Below are 13,900 nucleotides of genomic sequence, written 5' to 3' on the forward strand. Positions count from 1 at the left end.
GTATAATGTACCTGGAGAAAGTGGGTGGTTTTTTTTCCAAACTGTGCAATCTGTTCTAATGCCAACGTCAAGAATTTGGGTTAATGATCTGTTCTACCTTGGGCAACTGTCCTGACTGGCTCATCTTCTCAAGTTCCTCTGTTACTCCCTTGAATTAGAAACTGGGTTTATTTAGTTAAAGAAAGAAAGGAAACTGAAGATGTTCTCTCCGTTTAGTTGTCAAATGGGTTTTAAACTTGATTATCATAAAAATGGAAATACTTCACCTTCTAGGAAGGATTTTGGCATCAACGTGAGAGTCTTTGGGTGTACTTAGGGATCCTCCCTTTCTCATCGCATTCATAAAAAAAAAAAGAGAGAGAACAGGATCACAAAGGCCAGCCCAGCCTTCAGAAGACTGCAAGACAGTTTTCGTGTACCACTGGTGGACAAGGAGGCACATGTGACATCACATACATTACTCCTGGCAGGCAATTTAATGAGATAATGTCACATTTTGTGGAAGTTCAAGTGGTCCTAGAGTGCTAATCTTGGGTGGGGGGCAGGGGGGAGGCTGGGGAAGAGGTTCCCTGCCTCCCTCTGCCCCACTTGCTCCAGAGCTGTTTCGTTTCCCTCCCAGGTCCATACGAACTCTAGTGCCTTGGAATTCAGCAGCAGGGGTCATGGCAGAGGGAGGCCTGGAGCTGAAAATGTAAAAACCAGACATAGGAGTGTCATTTCTCTATTGGAGCAGGACAGGGGACAGGGTGGCTGAAAATTGGAATTCCTGGTACAAAACTGGAAAACTGACCACCTTATCTGTAAGGCTGTAGTGGCTTCCAGCCTGCTATTTGGCATGAGATCTGGACCTAATACACGAAACACTTCCAGCTTCTGGAGAAGTTTCATCATCTTCACATACCAGCTGGATTCAACATCAAATGGCAGGTCTGAATTACTGTTAATGAGATCCTGAAACACAGTCAGCTCACCAGCCCTGAAACAATGCTCACAGCAACACAGCTCCTCATTTCCTGTCTTCTTTCATTTCTTATTATGCACCACCTGTACCCTTTCTTCCAACTAAGCCCACCTCACACCCCTTCCTCCTCCACCTCCTCCACCACCTTCTGAGCCACTGGGCAAGTTGTCCCTTATCAGGACCCAGTATTTCAGCTCCTGCCTAGCCAACCCTATTCTCCATGCCCCCTCTTTTAAAATTGCCACTTGAGGCCCAGCTTCTCCAAGAAATTACCCCTGATTAGCTCTTCCTGTCATTTTCAACCACAATTTCCCCTCAGTGCACTCTTGGAATTACTTGTTATTGTTTTTTAATGGTATTTGTTAAGGCATTGCACTAAGCACTGGGGTAGATATAAGATCATTCAATCGCATTTATTGAGCACTTAGAGCACTTACTGTGTGCAAGGCACTGTACTCAGGTTGGACATAGTCCATGTCTCATATGGGGCTCACAGTCTTAATCCACGTTTTACAGATGAGGTAACTGAAGCACAGAGAAGTTAAGTGACTTGCACAAGGTCACACAGCAGATAAGTGGTGGAGCTGGGATTAGAACCCAGGTCCTCTAACTCCCAGGCCTAGGCTCTTTCCACTAGGCCACCTTGCTTCTCTGTATACAAATGTATGTATATATGAAGGTATGTTTTAGCATTTATTTTATGCTTACTTGTTACTCCCTTATTAAAATGTATGCTCCCTGAGGACAGGAACTAACTTTATTTTTTTAATATAAACCTTGTGAGCCTAGTATATAACTATGCATCCTGTGGGGACTCAATAATGATAGAGTGAAGCCAGGTCTCCTCTAGAAAATTATCTAAATAATTCAGAACATAAATACACTCATGAATCTGAAATCACCAGATCATTGAGGCAGAAGTAATTTTTTTGCCTAGTATATATCTGGCCAAATTAACTTTACCTTTACCACAGTCCACTCACCTTGTGAACAGGGACAGACTTGGTCTCATCACAGAATTTGTACCACATGTAATTCCTATTTTTTGGTTTATACGCCAAGATTGAAGATAGATTTCAAAGTAAAAGACTGTAATTTCCAACACTATCTTACTTTCAAGTGTTTAGTATAGTGCTCAATAAATTCAACTGATGGATTGAAAGGAGTAGCTCTTTTTGAGCAGAAGCTTCATAAAGCTCTTGAGATTAGGAGGCAAAAGATAAAATTGTTGGGCATAGCAAACAGAACAGCAAAGGGCAATTTTTGACTGTGCAGTGTTGAATCTTCATTGATGCTTTCATTATCTTTGACCACCAAGGGCAACTAAATACAAGTACAAGTAAATATAATACAAGTAACACAAGTAAATATACCCATGAATGCTAAAGGTAGTTTATGGGATGTCATGATCTGAAAAGTGGGGGTTAATCAGGGAAGGCCTCCCGGAGGAGGTGGCTCCTGGAGGACGAGGGCTTCGAAGATGGGGAGGGATGTGGGTTTAGTGGATTTGACCGGAGAAGGAGTTCCACAAAAGGGGAAAAGCATGACTAATGGGTTGAAGACAGTGGACTCAAGAGTGAGGCACAGTAAGAAGGAAGTAGCAAAGAGTAGTGAGCAGGAGTAGAGTGGGAGAAGAGCGTGGTAGTGAGTAGTAGAGAGCTTTAAAGAAAAAAAATAGGAGTTTTGTTTAATGTAGAGAGAAATGGATAGACTTGGAGGTTTTGGAGGAGAATGATGTGTCCTGAATGATATTCTAAGAAGGTGATCTGTGCAGCCATAAAATAGACTGAAGAAGAGTGAGCTGGAAGCAGGAAGGCCAGCAAGGAGGCTGTTACTATAATCCAGAAGCAGTATGGCCTAGTGGAAAGCACACGGGTCTGGGAGTCAGAGGACCTGGGTTCCACTTGGCGCTCTGCCAACTGTTTGCTGTGTGACCTTGGGCAAATCTCTTAATTTCTCTGGGCCTCAGTTTCCTCAACTGTAAAATGGAGATTAAATTCATTCAATCATATTTATTGAGCACTTACTGTGTGCAGAGCACTGTACTAAGCACCTGGAAAGTACAATTCAGCAACAGAGACAATCCCTACCCAACAACAGGCTCACAGTCTAGAAGAATAATTATGGTACTTGTTAAGCGCTTATTATGGGCCATGCACTGTTCTAAGCACTGGGATAGATACAAGGTAGTCAGGTTGGACATAGTCCCTGCCCCACATAGAGCTCGGCAGTCCTAATTCCCATTTTACAGATGAGGTAACTGAGGCCTAGAGAAGTGAAGTGTCTCGCCCAAGGTCACACAGCAGACATTTGGTGGATCCAGGATTAGAACCCATAACCTTCTGACTCCCAGGCCTGAGCTTTTTTCACTAAGCCATGCCTGTTCTCCCTGTTCTCCAAATAGGACAGGGATTGGGTCTGACCCAGCACTTAGACCAGTGTTTGACTCATAGTAAGTGCTTAACAAATACCATTAAAAAAAAAAATCCAACTTAGAGATGAACCAGAGTGGTGTTGTAAGAGTGGGGTGAAAGAGTGGATTGGGAAATATTGTAGAGGGAAGAACTGGCAGGATTTAGAGACATACTGGATGTGGGAGGTGAAAGACAGAAAGGTGTCAAAGATCACACCTAACTTCTGGGACATGGAGGATCCTGATAGGTTCCATAAACCTTGACCCAGAGTGGATTTTTGTGGTGAGGGAAGACAGTTATTGTAAAAAAACCCAAGAAATTAAAGGAGTTAGGATGGGCACAAGTTCAGAAGCTGAGGCTGTAGCCATGGAGTCCAGAATGCTCCGCCTTCAGGGCTCCTATGTCTGGGCCTTCCTCCCCCACCTCGGCTTGCTATTGCTGAGGAAAAGTCTTGTCCTTCAGGAATGGGGTGGGTAGAAGCCAACTTCCCAACTTTTAGATCGTGACTAGCCCTGGATTATCCCCAGGTACCAAAAGGTTTGGATGTTACTTGATGCCTTAAATGGGTGTGGTCTGTTCTATCCTTCTTACTTTTTCTTTCCTACCCACTTGCCTGGGGGAGTTTGGTCACTGTACAGTGGAAGTGAAGATGTGGCAAACCAAGCAACACCCCACAGCTCCCATCACATAAACACACAGACAAAACATTTCTCATTTGACCAACCAGTGGTATATTACCTTGACTTTACAAGAGCATAATAAGAAAAAGCTGTATCTGAGTAATGTATAAATATGAAATATTAATTAAAAGCCAGTGCAAAAAATACTGAAGGAGCAGCAACATTTACCTCATTCACCTGCTAGATTGTAAGGCAAGGATCGTGTCTACTTATTCTAAAGGCTTCATAGAGTGCTCTGTACATAGTAAGAAGCAAGAAGCAGCGTGGCCTAATGGATAGAGCATGGGCCTGGGAGTCAGAAGGGCCTGGGTTCTAATCCCTGCTCTAGCACTTGTCTGCTCTGTGACCTTGGGCAAGTCACTTAACTTCTCTGTGCCTCAGTTACCTCATCCTTAAAATGGGGATTAGGACTGTTAGCTCCTTGTGGGACATGGACTGTGTCCAACCTGATTAGCTTGTATCTACCCCAGCGCTTAATACAGTGCCTGACACATAGTAAGCACTTAACAGAGACCATAAAAAAGTAAGTGTTCAACAAAAACCCTTGATTGATTCATTGATTAAGCACAGCATCCCTGAATTAACTGCTATCTCGAGTATCGTTCCCACTGCCACGAACCTGACATTTCTGACAGCCACCCACTTAGAAATGCTGCAATCTCCTTTCCTCTTTCTCTGGCAGTTGGCATTGAGGAATTCCCTCCGCTACTTTCCTCCTGAAGTCCATCAGGTACTAGCACCAGAGTTTGCCGAAGAACTGAGGCGCTACGGACATATCTACATGTACAGGTTCTGTCCACAGATTGAAATGAGGTAAAGATATCTGGGGAGGGCACAAGGGGGGAAGAGATGGGAAAAGAAGGAAGGGGAGGAGTTGTAAAACCCCAAGAGGCTCACAGTGTTGGTCTGGTGGATAGAGCATAGGGCCGGGCATCAGAAAGGCCTCAGTTCTAATCCCGGCTCCGTCACTTGTCTGCCGTGTGACCTTGGGCAACTCACTTCACTTCTCTGTGTCTCAGTTACCTCATCTGTAAAACAGGGATTAAGACTGTGAGCCCCATGTGGGATATGGACTGGATCCAACCTGACTAGCTTGTATCTACCCTAGCAGTTAGTACGGTGCTGGGCACATAGAAGGCACTTAGCAAATACCATAAAAAAGGTCTGTGGCGTCGCTAGTCTTGGAAAGCTTTAAGAATACACAACCTTACGTTCTGGATAATTGAGCCATTCGGCTGCCCAGATGACATTTTGAGGTCCTTTCCCCCCCTACTCGTCTACAAGTGTTTGGAAAACATCAGTTTAAGGGTAAGACTGGAACTGCTGCTTATTCAGACTATATTCTGAGGGGTTTGCAACTAAAATGTCAGGGTATACTGTGTTTTACCTGCGCTGAAAAGAGAGCAGGGTTGTTTGGAGATCTGAGAACCAAACCTAGCTCCTAGGCTATGTCTACACAAATAAATTTATTCATTCAGTCGTATCTATTGAGCGCTTATTGTGTGCAGGGCACTGTACTAAGCACTTGGGAGAGTACAATACAACAGTAAACAGACACATTCCCTGCCACAACGAGACTCAGTGACTCTAGGCCAACATTGCCTTTCTCCATTCTGTCCACACAACCAACGTTAGCTGCTGCTGGCAGCTCTTCAGACTTGTTTTCACAATTCATGAGTTTCTACTCGCAGTCTGAAAATTTTATGGAACAGCTAATTTTACTCCAGTAACCAAGACCTTCCCTGAAGATACCTGAGCTGCAAATACGCCTGATCCAGAGCAAAGCGTCTTCCTCACAGTTAGGGCTGTTCAATCTCCAGTACACACACACACACAGACCAGAAAGCAGGCCTTGTTTAGGGGAGCTCATATTCTGGGATAAGGTATGGGGCCTCCAAGGAGTGAGGCCAGCTGCTGCAAGTCTCAATCCATTGCGAAGAAGGTCAGAGGCTGCAGGGATTTATCACCTGTGCTCCTAGGCCATTCCAGCATCCGGCCTCAGTTTATCCAATCTCCACCCTCATCCCTCCTCCATACCTAATTTGATTGGCACAGGGGAGAGGGACACCTTCTGTATTCCCGGCTTGGGCTGTCAATCTAGCAGTTTTGTCTGTGGGGGCGGTATCCCACCCACACTTCCAAGTTCCGCCTACTGGCTCAGGCAGTCATGGGATAGCATTTGACCTTGAGATGGTGGGTACACCGGGTTTACCTTGTGACAGGGGGTTAGAAAGTAGAGGTGGGAGACATACACTCTCATTCACATCAACACCCACACGTACTACCGTACTCATCCAAACACCATTTTTTTTAATTGCTTTTATTATTTTTTATTACTGTCACGTGGGTCATGGAAGTAGATGCCACAGTTACTGCCTTCCAGTTCTGGGGATCCCCTTATCTGGGGATCTCCAACCTTTGGGTTGGGAATGTCCTGAAGAGATGGAAACCCAGTTCTGGTCCATATCCTCCAGATTGGGAGATTGTATTATCAATCAATCATATTTATTGAGTACTTACTATGTGCAGAGCACTGTACTAAGCTCTTGAGATAGTATACTATAACAGAGTTGGTGGACATGTTTCCCTGCCCACACCGAGCTTACAATTTTGAGGTGAACCTGAGGAGTGAAAACTTGTAGAACTCCCTATTCAACTAAAGTCTGAAGCAGCAGCTTGGTCTGTGGAGGCCTAGCAGATGAATCAGAGCCAAGGTTTCCTGGTTCCCACACTAATACGGGATTCAAAGACCAGGCTGTCTCCCAGAACTCAGGCTGGATCATCTCAAGAGAAGCTAAGTGGCCACAGGCCCTCTCCAGTCCACGATATACAGTTGATGGCTATCGGGTTTGGGAACAGGCATGATCTGGATACATGACAAAATTCGGGGGGGGGGGGGGAAATGCCTACAGCTCATCGACTGACCATTTAAATCTGCTCTTGGAGGCAAGGCTTATGTTCTTTACTAGGTCACCAGTAGGGTCTAGAAATGTTTGTAAGCGATTCCAATTTGTACAGACTTTCTTTTTGAATCTAGGCTAGAAGATGCTAATCATTCCAACCTTTCCTTTTTCCGTTCAATCATTCGGCAATCCTTCTCCTGTGCATGTCTGTTTCAGGGCCTATCCGATTGACAAGTACCCGTGCAAGATCAAAGCAGCTGCTGCAATAATGCACATGATCATGAACAATCTGGATCCTGCAGTGGCTCAGGTAGCGAAGTTGCTCAAATGGAAAGTCAGATTTTACCTTCTCTGCAGAGACTCGTGTAAACCATAGCATTCTGGCTAGGTACCCACAAAATTATTCAGATAAACCCAGGCTCCCCAAAGGTGTTTTGATTTGAAGAACCCAGATTTTTCTGAACTATGTTTCTATTTAATCTGAACCACTTAATGGAAAGAGCACAGGGTTGAAAGTCAGGAGACCTGTATTCTTTTCCCAGCTTCACCATTTGCCTGCTATGTACCTTGGGCAAGTCATTTGCCATTTGAGTCATTTTGCCTTATCTGTAAAATGGGGATTAATGCTGTGAGCCCCACGTGGGACAACCTGATTACCTTGTATCTCCCCCAGTGCTTAGAATAGTGCTTGGCACATAGTAAGCGCTTAACAAATTCCATCATCATCATCATCATCATCATCATCATCATTTAACTTGCCTGGGCCCAAGTTTTCTCATCTGCAGAATAGGGATTAACTACCTATTCTCCTTCCTACTCAGGTTGTCAGTCCTATGGGGGACAGGGACTGTGTCCCACCTGATTATCTCATATCTACCCCAGCATTTAGCCCAGTGCTTGGCACATAGTAAGTGCTTAACAAATACCGCAGCCTGGCATAGTGGATAGAGCACGGGCCTGAGAGCCAGAAGGTTTTGGGTTTTAATCCCAGCTCTGCCATTTATCTTCTCTGTACCTTGGGCAAGTCAGTTCACTTCTCTGGGCCTCAGTTACCTCATCTTTAAAATTAGGTTTTGAGAGTGTGAGTGATCCCCACATGGGAAAGAGACTGTGTCCAAACCAATTTGCTTGTATCCACCCCAGCGCTTAGGACAGTGCCTCACACATAGTAAGCACTTAACAAATATCATAATTATTATTATTACTGCAATTATTATTTGTAATACTATGCATTATTATTTGTTTGAAGAGTATCTTTAGATGCTGATTATCTGAATAATTTGGTGTCTAAATGAATGCTAAAGCAGTCAGGCCATTTTGAATTTAAGATCTAAAATTGCAGCAGAAACACTGCCTCTTTGAGGGGCAGGAAAATTATTTTCACCAAGTCTCATTTTGAAGTTCTAACCAGTGCTTGTTGGCATTTTGAGAATTTTAGAAGTCACAGTGGATGGTCACAATGATGGGTCATGTTTTTCCAAAGTTAATTTTTCTGTAGAAAATGTATTTAGCCATACAGGGCCAGCCTGCAATAAGGACTGGACAATCACTCTGATGCCTGGTAGATGCCATAAACCAAGAGAAGGCCCCCATCAAGTCCTGCTGCCAAGCCCACCTCCAGAATCCTGACATCTGCCCATCTATCTCCCACGGATTGCCAGATCCTGCCATGATCCCTGCTTTAGGCATCAACTTTCAAAGCCATTTCTGCTGCGACCTCTAGGGAGCAGCTTGGATCCATAGCAGAGATGACCTCAGGAATCAGTCAGCCACCAGGAACGCGAGGCCGCAGAGGAGCAGAGGGAAAGGCTGCCCTGCAGTCACGAGTTTTCCTAGGATGCAGGCGTGGCCCTAGTGGCTGGAATAGTGGGAAACAGCGCAGCTGCAAGCCTGTCCCTCCCCCAACTGTTTCTTCCCTGCTGTGGCCCAGCCCGGAGCCGGGAGAGGGACAAAGGGGAGAGAAGGAAAAATGGGAGAGAGGAACAGAGACAAAATAGACAAAGGGAATGGGATAGAGGTAAGAAGGGCAAAGAGTCAAGGGGAGAGAACCTCCCTCCCCAGCCTCTGCCCCCACTGCCCCCACTCCTATATTTTCCACAGGGCAAAGTGCAGAAGGAAAGGTGAGGCTTTAGGGACAGGGCCAGTGTGTGAGATTAGAGTGAGGGGGAGAGAAAGAAAGAGAGAAAGGAAGGAAGAAAGAAAGAAATAGGCATGCAAGAAAAGAGAGAAAGAGAAACAGACAAAGACAGAGAAGCAGAGAGAGAGAAGACATGCAGAGAGACAAAGACACAGAGAGACAAAGACAGACATAGAGAGAAAGAGACAAAAACAGAGATGGAGACAGACAAATGGAAACAGAAACAGAAAAATAGAGAGAAACATAAGCAGAAAGGAAAAACAGAGAGAAACAGATAAACAGAGAGAAACAGAGGAAAAAAAGAGAAAACCAGATAGAAAAACAGAGAGGGAAAGAAGAGAGAAAACCAGGTAGAAAAACAGATAGAAAAAAGATAGAAACAGAGAAAAACAGGGAGAGAGGAGCATACATAAACAGAGAGAAACATAAAGAGTCATAGAAAGAAACAGGGAGAGAGAAACGGGGCTGGGGGAGGGGGGAGAGAAAAAGATGGGGGAAGAGGGAAACGGGAGAGAGAGAAACAAAGACAGAGAAAAGGTAGAAAAAGGCAGAGAGAAACAGACAGAGATAAACAAATGGACAAAAACAGAGAAACAGAAACAAGGACAAACAGAGAAAGACAAATATAGGCAGAGAGAAACAGAGAGAGATGGAGAAATAGAGGCAGACAGAGAAAAAGAGACAGACGGACAAAAGAGGAAACTGAGACAGGCAGAAAGAAGTACAGTGACTGGAAGTCTCACTTTAGGTGGGGCCATCCCAATTTTGGGGGCTTCTGTCCACCACCAAATTGCCTAAGGTGAATGGCTTTTTTAGCTGAGTGATGAGAGGGCATGTTGCTATAGGGAGGAGAAGGAAAACAAGGAAGAGGTATTTGCTTGACTATAGTAGCACTGTTAGGTCAATGCTTGAATAGGCATTTCGATATATATGTGCCCAAAACTTCTATCTATCTGTATACGGTCCCACCAAGGGATGACACAACTAGGCCAATTACTGTTGCCACCTCCACCAAAGGCTTCCACCATGCAGCCCTGACAGAAATACTACAAAACAGATCAGTTCTCCACCACTGCTGCCAATTGCACGTACTGCTAGATCAATCAGAAAGAAGCCACATATGTGGAAGTTCTACTTGGGATCTGTTGTCTTGTTTCTGACTTAGCTCCAATTTAACCCAACTCACTTGTCTCAATGCCAACTCCTTTGAATTGCAATTAAATGACCAATTCCCATTTCCTTGGCCTGATCGTTAAGCTGTGGGTCAGATCTTTTCAAATTTGTGATTGCCTGCAATGGGATTCTGCTGTGGAGGACACCATATCAAAAATCTCAGTGAGGGCTAATGGAAGAGTTTGAGAGAGAACAGGGTGGCACTTGAGGGACAAGGGAAGAAAATGGAGTTGCTCCTTCCCAATTCCTTCATCTCCCCAAGACCACGATCTTCTTTTTTATCCTCTCCTATCCTCACCCACTCCATTCTCCCCAGGGCTCTGGCCGGGACCCCAAGAACGCAGTAGTGAACTTTGTGGGAACTTACTATTGGGTCTGGTCATAAGACTGTTTCTAGTGATAAAAATTCCCAGAATTCACTATTTTAACTGTGACTTGTGGTCCAAAGTGGCGATAGAATACATGAAACTTCATACACAGTGATCTAGCCAGAGTCAAACAAAGGAACCTTTTAAATTGAATGGTACAAAAGAGATTAAATTTTGTCATTTCTGTTTTAATTACTTATTAAATTAAAATACTTACTTAGAGAAGCAGCGTGGCTCAGTGTCAGAGGTCCTGGGTTTGAATCCCGGCTCTTCCGCTTGTCAGCTGTGTGACTGTGGGCAAGTGACTTAACTTCTCTATGCCTCAGTTCCCTCATCTGTAAAATGGGAATTAACTGTGAGCCTCATGTGGGACAACCTGATTACCCTGTATCTCCCCCAGCGCTTAGAACAGTGCTCTGCACATAATAAGCGCTTAACAAATACTAACATTATTATTATTATTATCATGCTGGCTCAGTCCATAATCCAAGAGAAATGGTGAAATGTATAGTTTTCACAAGCTTCAAGAAATTGCTAAAAATTTGATGTTTTTCTTTGAAATTTCTCTGATTCCCAAAGTTCAATTCGGTGCAGACATTTCATCAAGAACAGATCTAAGGACAAAAAACATCCCTTTTGGAAGAGTTTGTCTTTCAACTAACTCGAGCCAAGTGTAGTATATGCTATTTAAATATTCTGGACTATGTCTAATATTATAAATAGCTTGAATTTAATTTATTAGTGGCTAATAAGATTCGCATCAATGAAACGGAGAAAAGCACAGTCTGGAATGCTATTGATTTTTTTCATTTTCCACAGTTTCCCCAGGAGCTTGTAACTTATGGAGGAAATGGACAGGTCTTCAGCAACTGGGCTCAGGTATGGTGGATTTTCCTCTTGGCAAAGTGGTTTCATTGTTAGGGTGTTGTCTCATGCATTTTATTTAAGGTTTCTATTTCTGTCCTTGGGCCATAAGGGAGGCACGGTTGTTTCGTGGGTAGAATGTAGGGCTGAGATTTGGAAAATCTGCCACCCTCAAGTGCAGTCAGATCTATTGTGCTTTTCCCTCTATCTACCTGCTTTTCCCCAGAACTCCCTCCCACTCTCACAGTGGAACTCTATCCCCTCCGTTTGAGCATGAAGAGGAGTTCAGGGCATATGTTCTTAGCTCTGTGTCCTGGGGAATGCCTTACTGGCCCCCTATTTGGTCCAAAAGGAGAGTAGAACTCCTTGTTACCATATGACCTTCCCCACTGGGTAACTGGGTTCAAAATTGTGGAAAGATGCAGTAGGGTATGTATAAGTGGCCAAACCAAGTAAAGCAACATGAATACTGTGAAAGGACAAACACTCGATTTGCAAAGATGCCAAGGTGTGAAAGAGGTCATGGAGGCCATGAGAGTGATTGCCCCAAAAGCCTTCTGAACTGAGCTCCTAGCCTCACTCATCCCAGGCCTCTGACAAGACCTGAGAATTTCCACTGAGGGCTGAAAAGGTCCAAAATGGTGGCCCTCTAACCTGATAGCTCTTACGATTGATAGCTCTTGGAAGTCTGTTCTCTTGGATGTAGGTTCTAATCCCGGCTCTGACACTTGTCTGCTGTGTCACCTTGGGCAAGTCACTTAACTTATTTGGGCCTCAGTTACCTCATCTGTTAAATGGGGATTAAGACTGTGAGCCTCACGTGGGACAACCTGATTACCTTGTATCTACCCTAGTGCCTAGAACAGTGCTTGGCACCTAGTAAGCACTTAACAAATACCATAATTTTTTTTCCAGTCTCCTTTTCTTCCTAATTCCTGTCCTCTTTTTGCTCCCGCATTCAAAATGAAAATTGGCCCTCTGCTCAAAAGAATGGTATATGGTTTTGACTGTTACGTTTGGAAGAGTTTTTCATAATCAAAAAGTCTGGAAGTCTTTGAAAGCCAAATGATCTTCTGGGAAGCAGAAGACATTGAATCAGATTTAGAATTTTGTTCGTGAATAACTTCTGATGTGACCTTGGGCAAGACATTTTACTCTCTGACTTTATTTTTTTGGGGTTAGGCAAGCATTGCTAACAAGTCCAGAGACATCACCAGTAGTCTTGGGTGTGCCATTGCACTTTTCAAGGCCTCCATTTCTTCATTTATAAATTGGAGTTAACACCTGTACTAGGCTTAGTTTGCAAGGAATGACTATCTTGTATTTACCCTATAGCTTAGCACAGTGCTTGGCACACATGCCATAAATAAAGATTAATAAATAATCTATACTGCCACTACTGTGACTGTCGTGTCCCCTCTCACCATCTCAGTCAAAAATGGGGATTTAAACAATCTGCTAATTGCTTTTTGGCAAGGTGGAATCCTAAAATTTCTGACCATTCTGCCTAACATATAATACTAGATCATTTTGAATAGCAAGCATCTTACCTAGCTTACATTCTAGTTTGTTTTAATTTTTAATATTCTGTATACTTTGGTTTATTTAGGACTAATGTGAACAGGGAGAGGGGAAAAAAGTGTGTGTGTGTGTGTGTGTGTGTGTGTGTGTGTGTGTGTGTGTGGTGAAGGGTAGGGAATTTGGGGGGAAGTGGAGGGGTGTCTTGAAAAAAAAACATTTTGGCCTCTGAGAAGGGGGCCCAAAAAACTACTGAAGTATAAGCCCCCATTTCTGATGCTCTGCAGGCAATGAGTCAATAAATATTGATTTGACAAAGCAAACCAAAATGATTTATCCTTGAGCTGAAAGTGGATTTCAAACTGCTTAATTGACATGCTGGAAAGTTTCACTTTGGTTTTAGGTTGGAGAAATTGATCTCTTTTTTTCTTTGCTGTTGGGAGCAGTCAGGACTGATTCTTTCATTTATAGCTCTTGCTAAACTGTCCTTTAACCTGACTCAGGATGTGGTATGGTTCCTGGAAGCCATTTATCTATAAATACTACACACTCCTTTGTGCCGGGATTTTACTCCACCATCTCGACGGTGCACAATTAAAGATCAATGCTGGACGGAAACTCATTCGCCCATTTCTTTTTTCCTCTTGCCCTTCAGTTCTGGTTGGTTATGTTCTATTTGTCAGAGATGACTGAAGAGCAAACCTTGGTCATGTACAGTGGACATCCCTTGGGCCTCTTCCCCAGTGATCCCAGTGGGCCTCGTCTAGTCATCACCAATGGAATGGTGGGTATGAGCAGCCTTTGGAATTCTCGTGTCTACCACAAGTGACCTGCACGGCACAGTGAAAAGCAGAACTAACTGAGTGGATGTTACCCATTGGC

General features: G+C 43.9%; 1 protein-coding gene across 2 annotated transcripts in view; it reads left to right on the forward strand.

Annotated features, from left to right (window-relative positions):
- The window catches only part of UROC1 (urocanate hydratase 1), a 73,458-nt gene that overhangs the window by 735 nt on the left and 58,823 nt on the right, over positions 1–13,900 (forward strand). For both annotated transcript variants that reach the window (XM_029051330.2, XM_029051331.2), the window contains exons 2-5: positions 4,738–4,868; positions 7,175–7,268; positions 11,456–11,515; positions 13,674–13,802. In XM_029051330.2, coding sequence (XP_028907163.1) covers positions 4,738–4,868; positions 7,175–7,268; positions 11,456–11,515; positions 13,674–13,802 — 414 coding nt within the window. The remainder of the gene's footprint in view (positions 1–4,737; positions 4,869–7,174; positions 7,269–11,455; positions 11,516–13,673; positions 13,803–13,900) is intronic.

Source organism: Ornithorhynchus anatinus, chromosome X1 (genome assembly GCF_004115215.2).
Source record: "Ornithorhynchus anatinus isolate Pmale09 chromosome X1, mOrnAna1.pri.v4, whole genome shotgun sequence".
NCBI lineage: Eukaryota > Metazoa > Chordata > Mammalia > Monotremata > Ornithorhynchidae > Ornithorhynchus > Ornithorhynchus anatinus.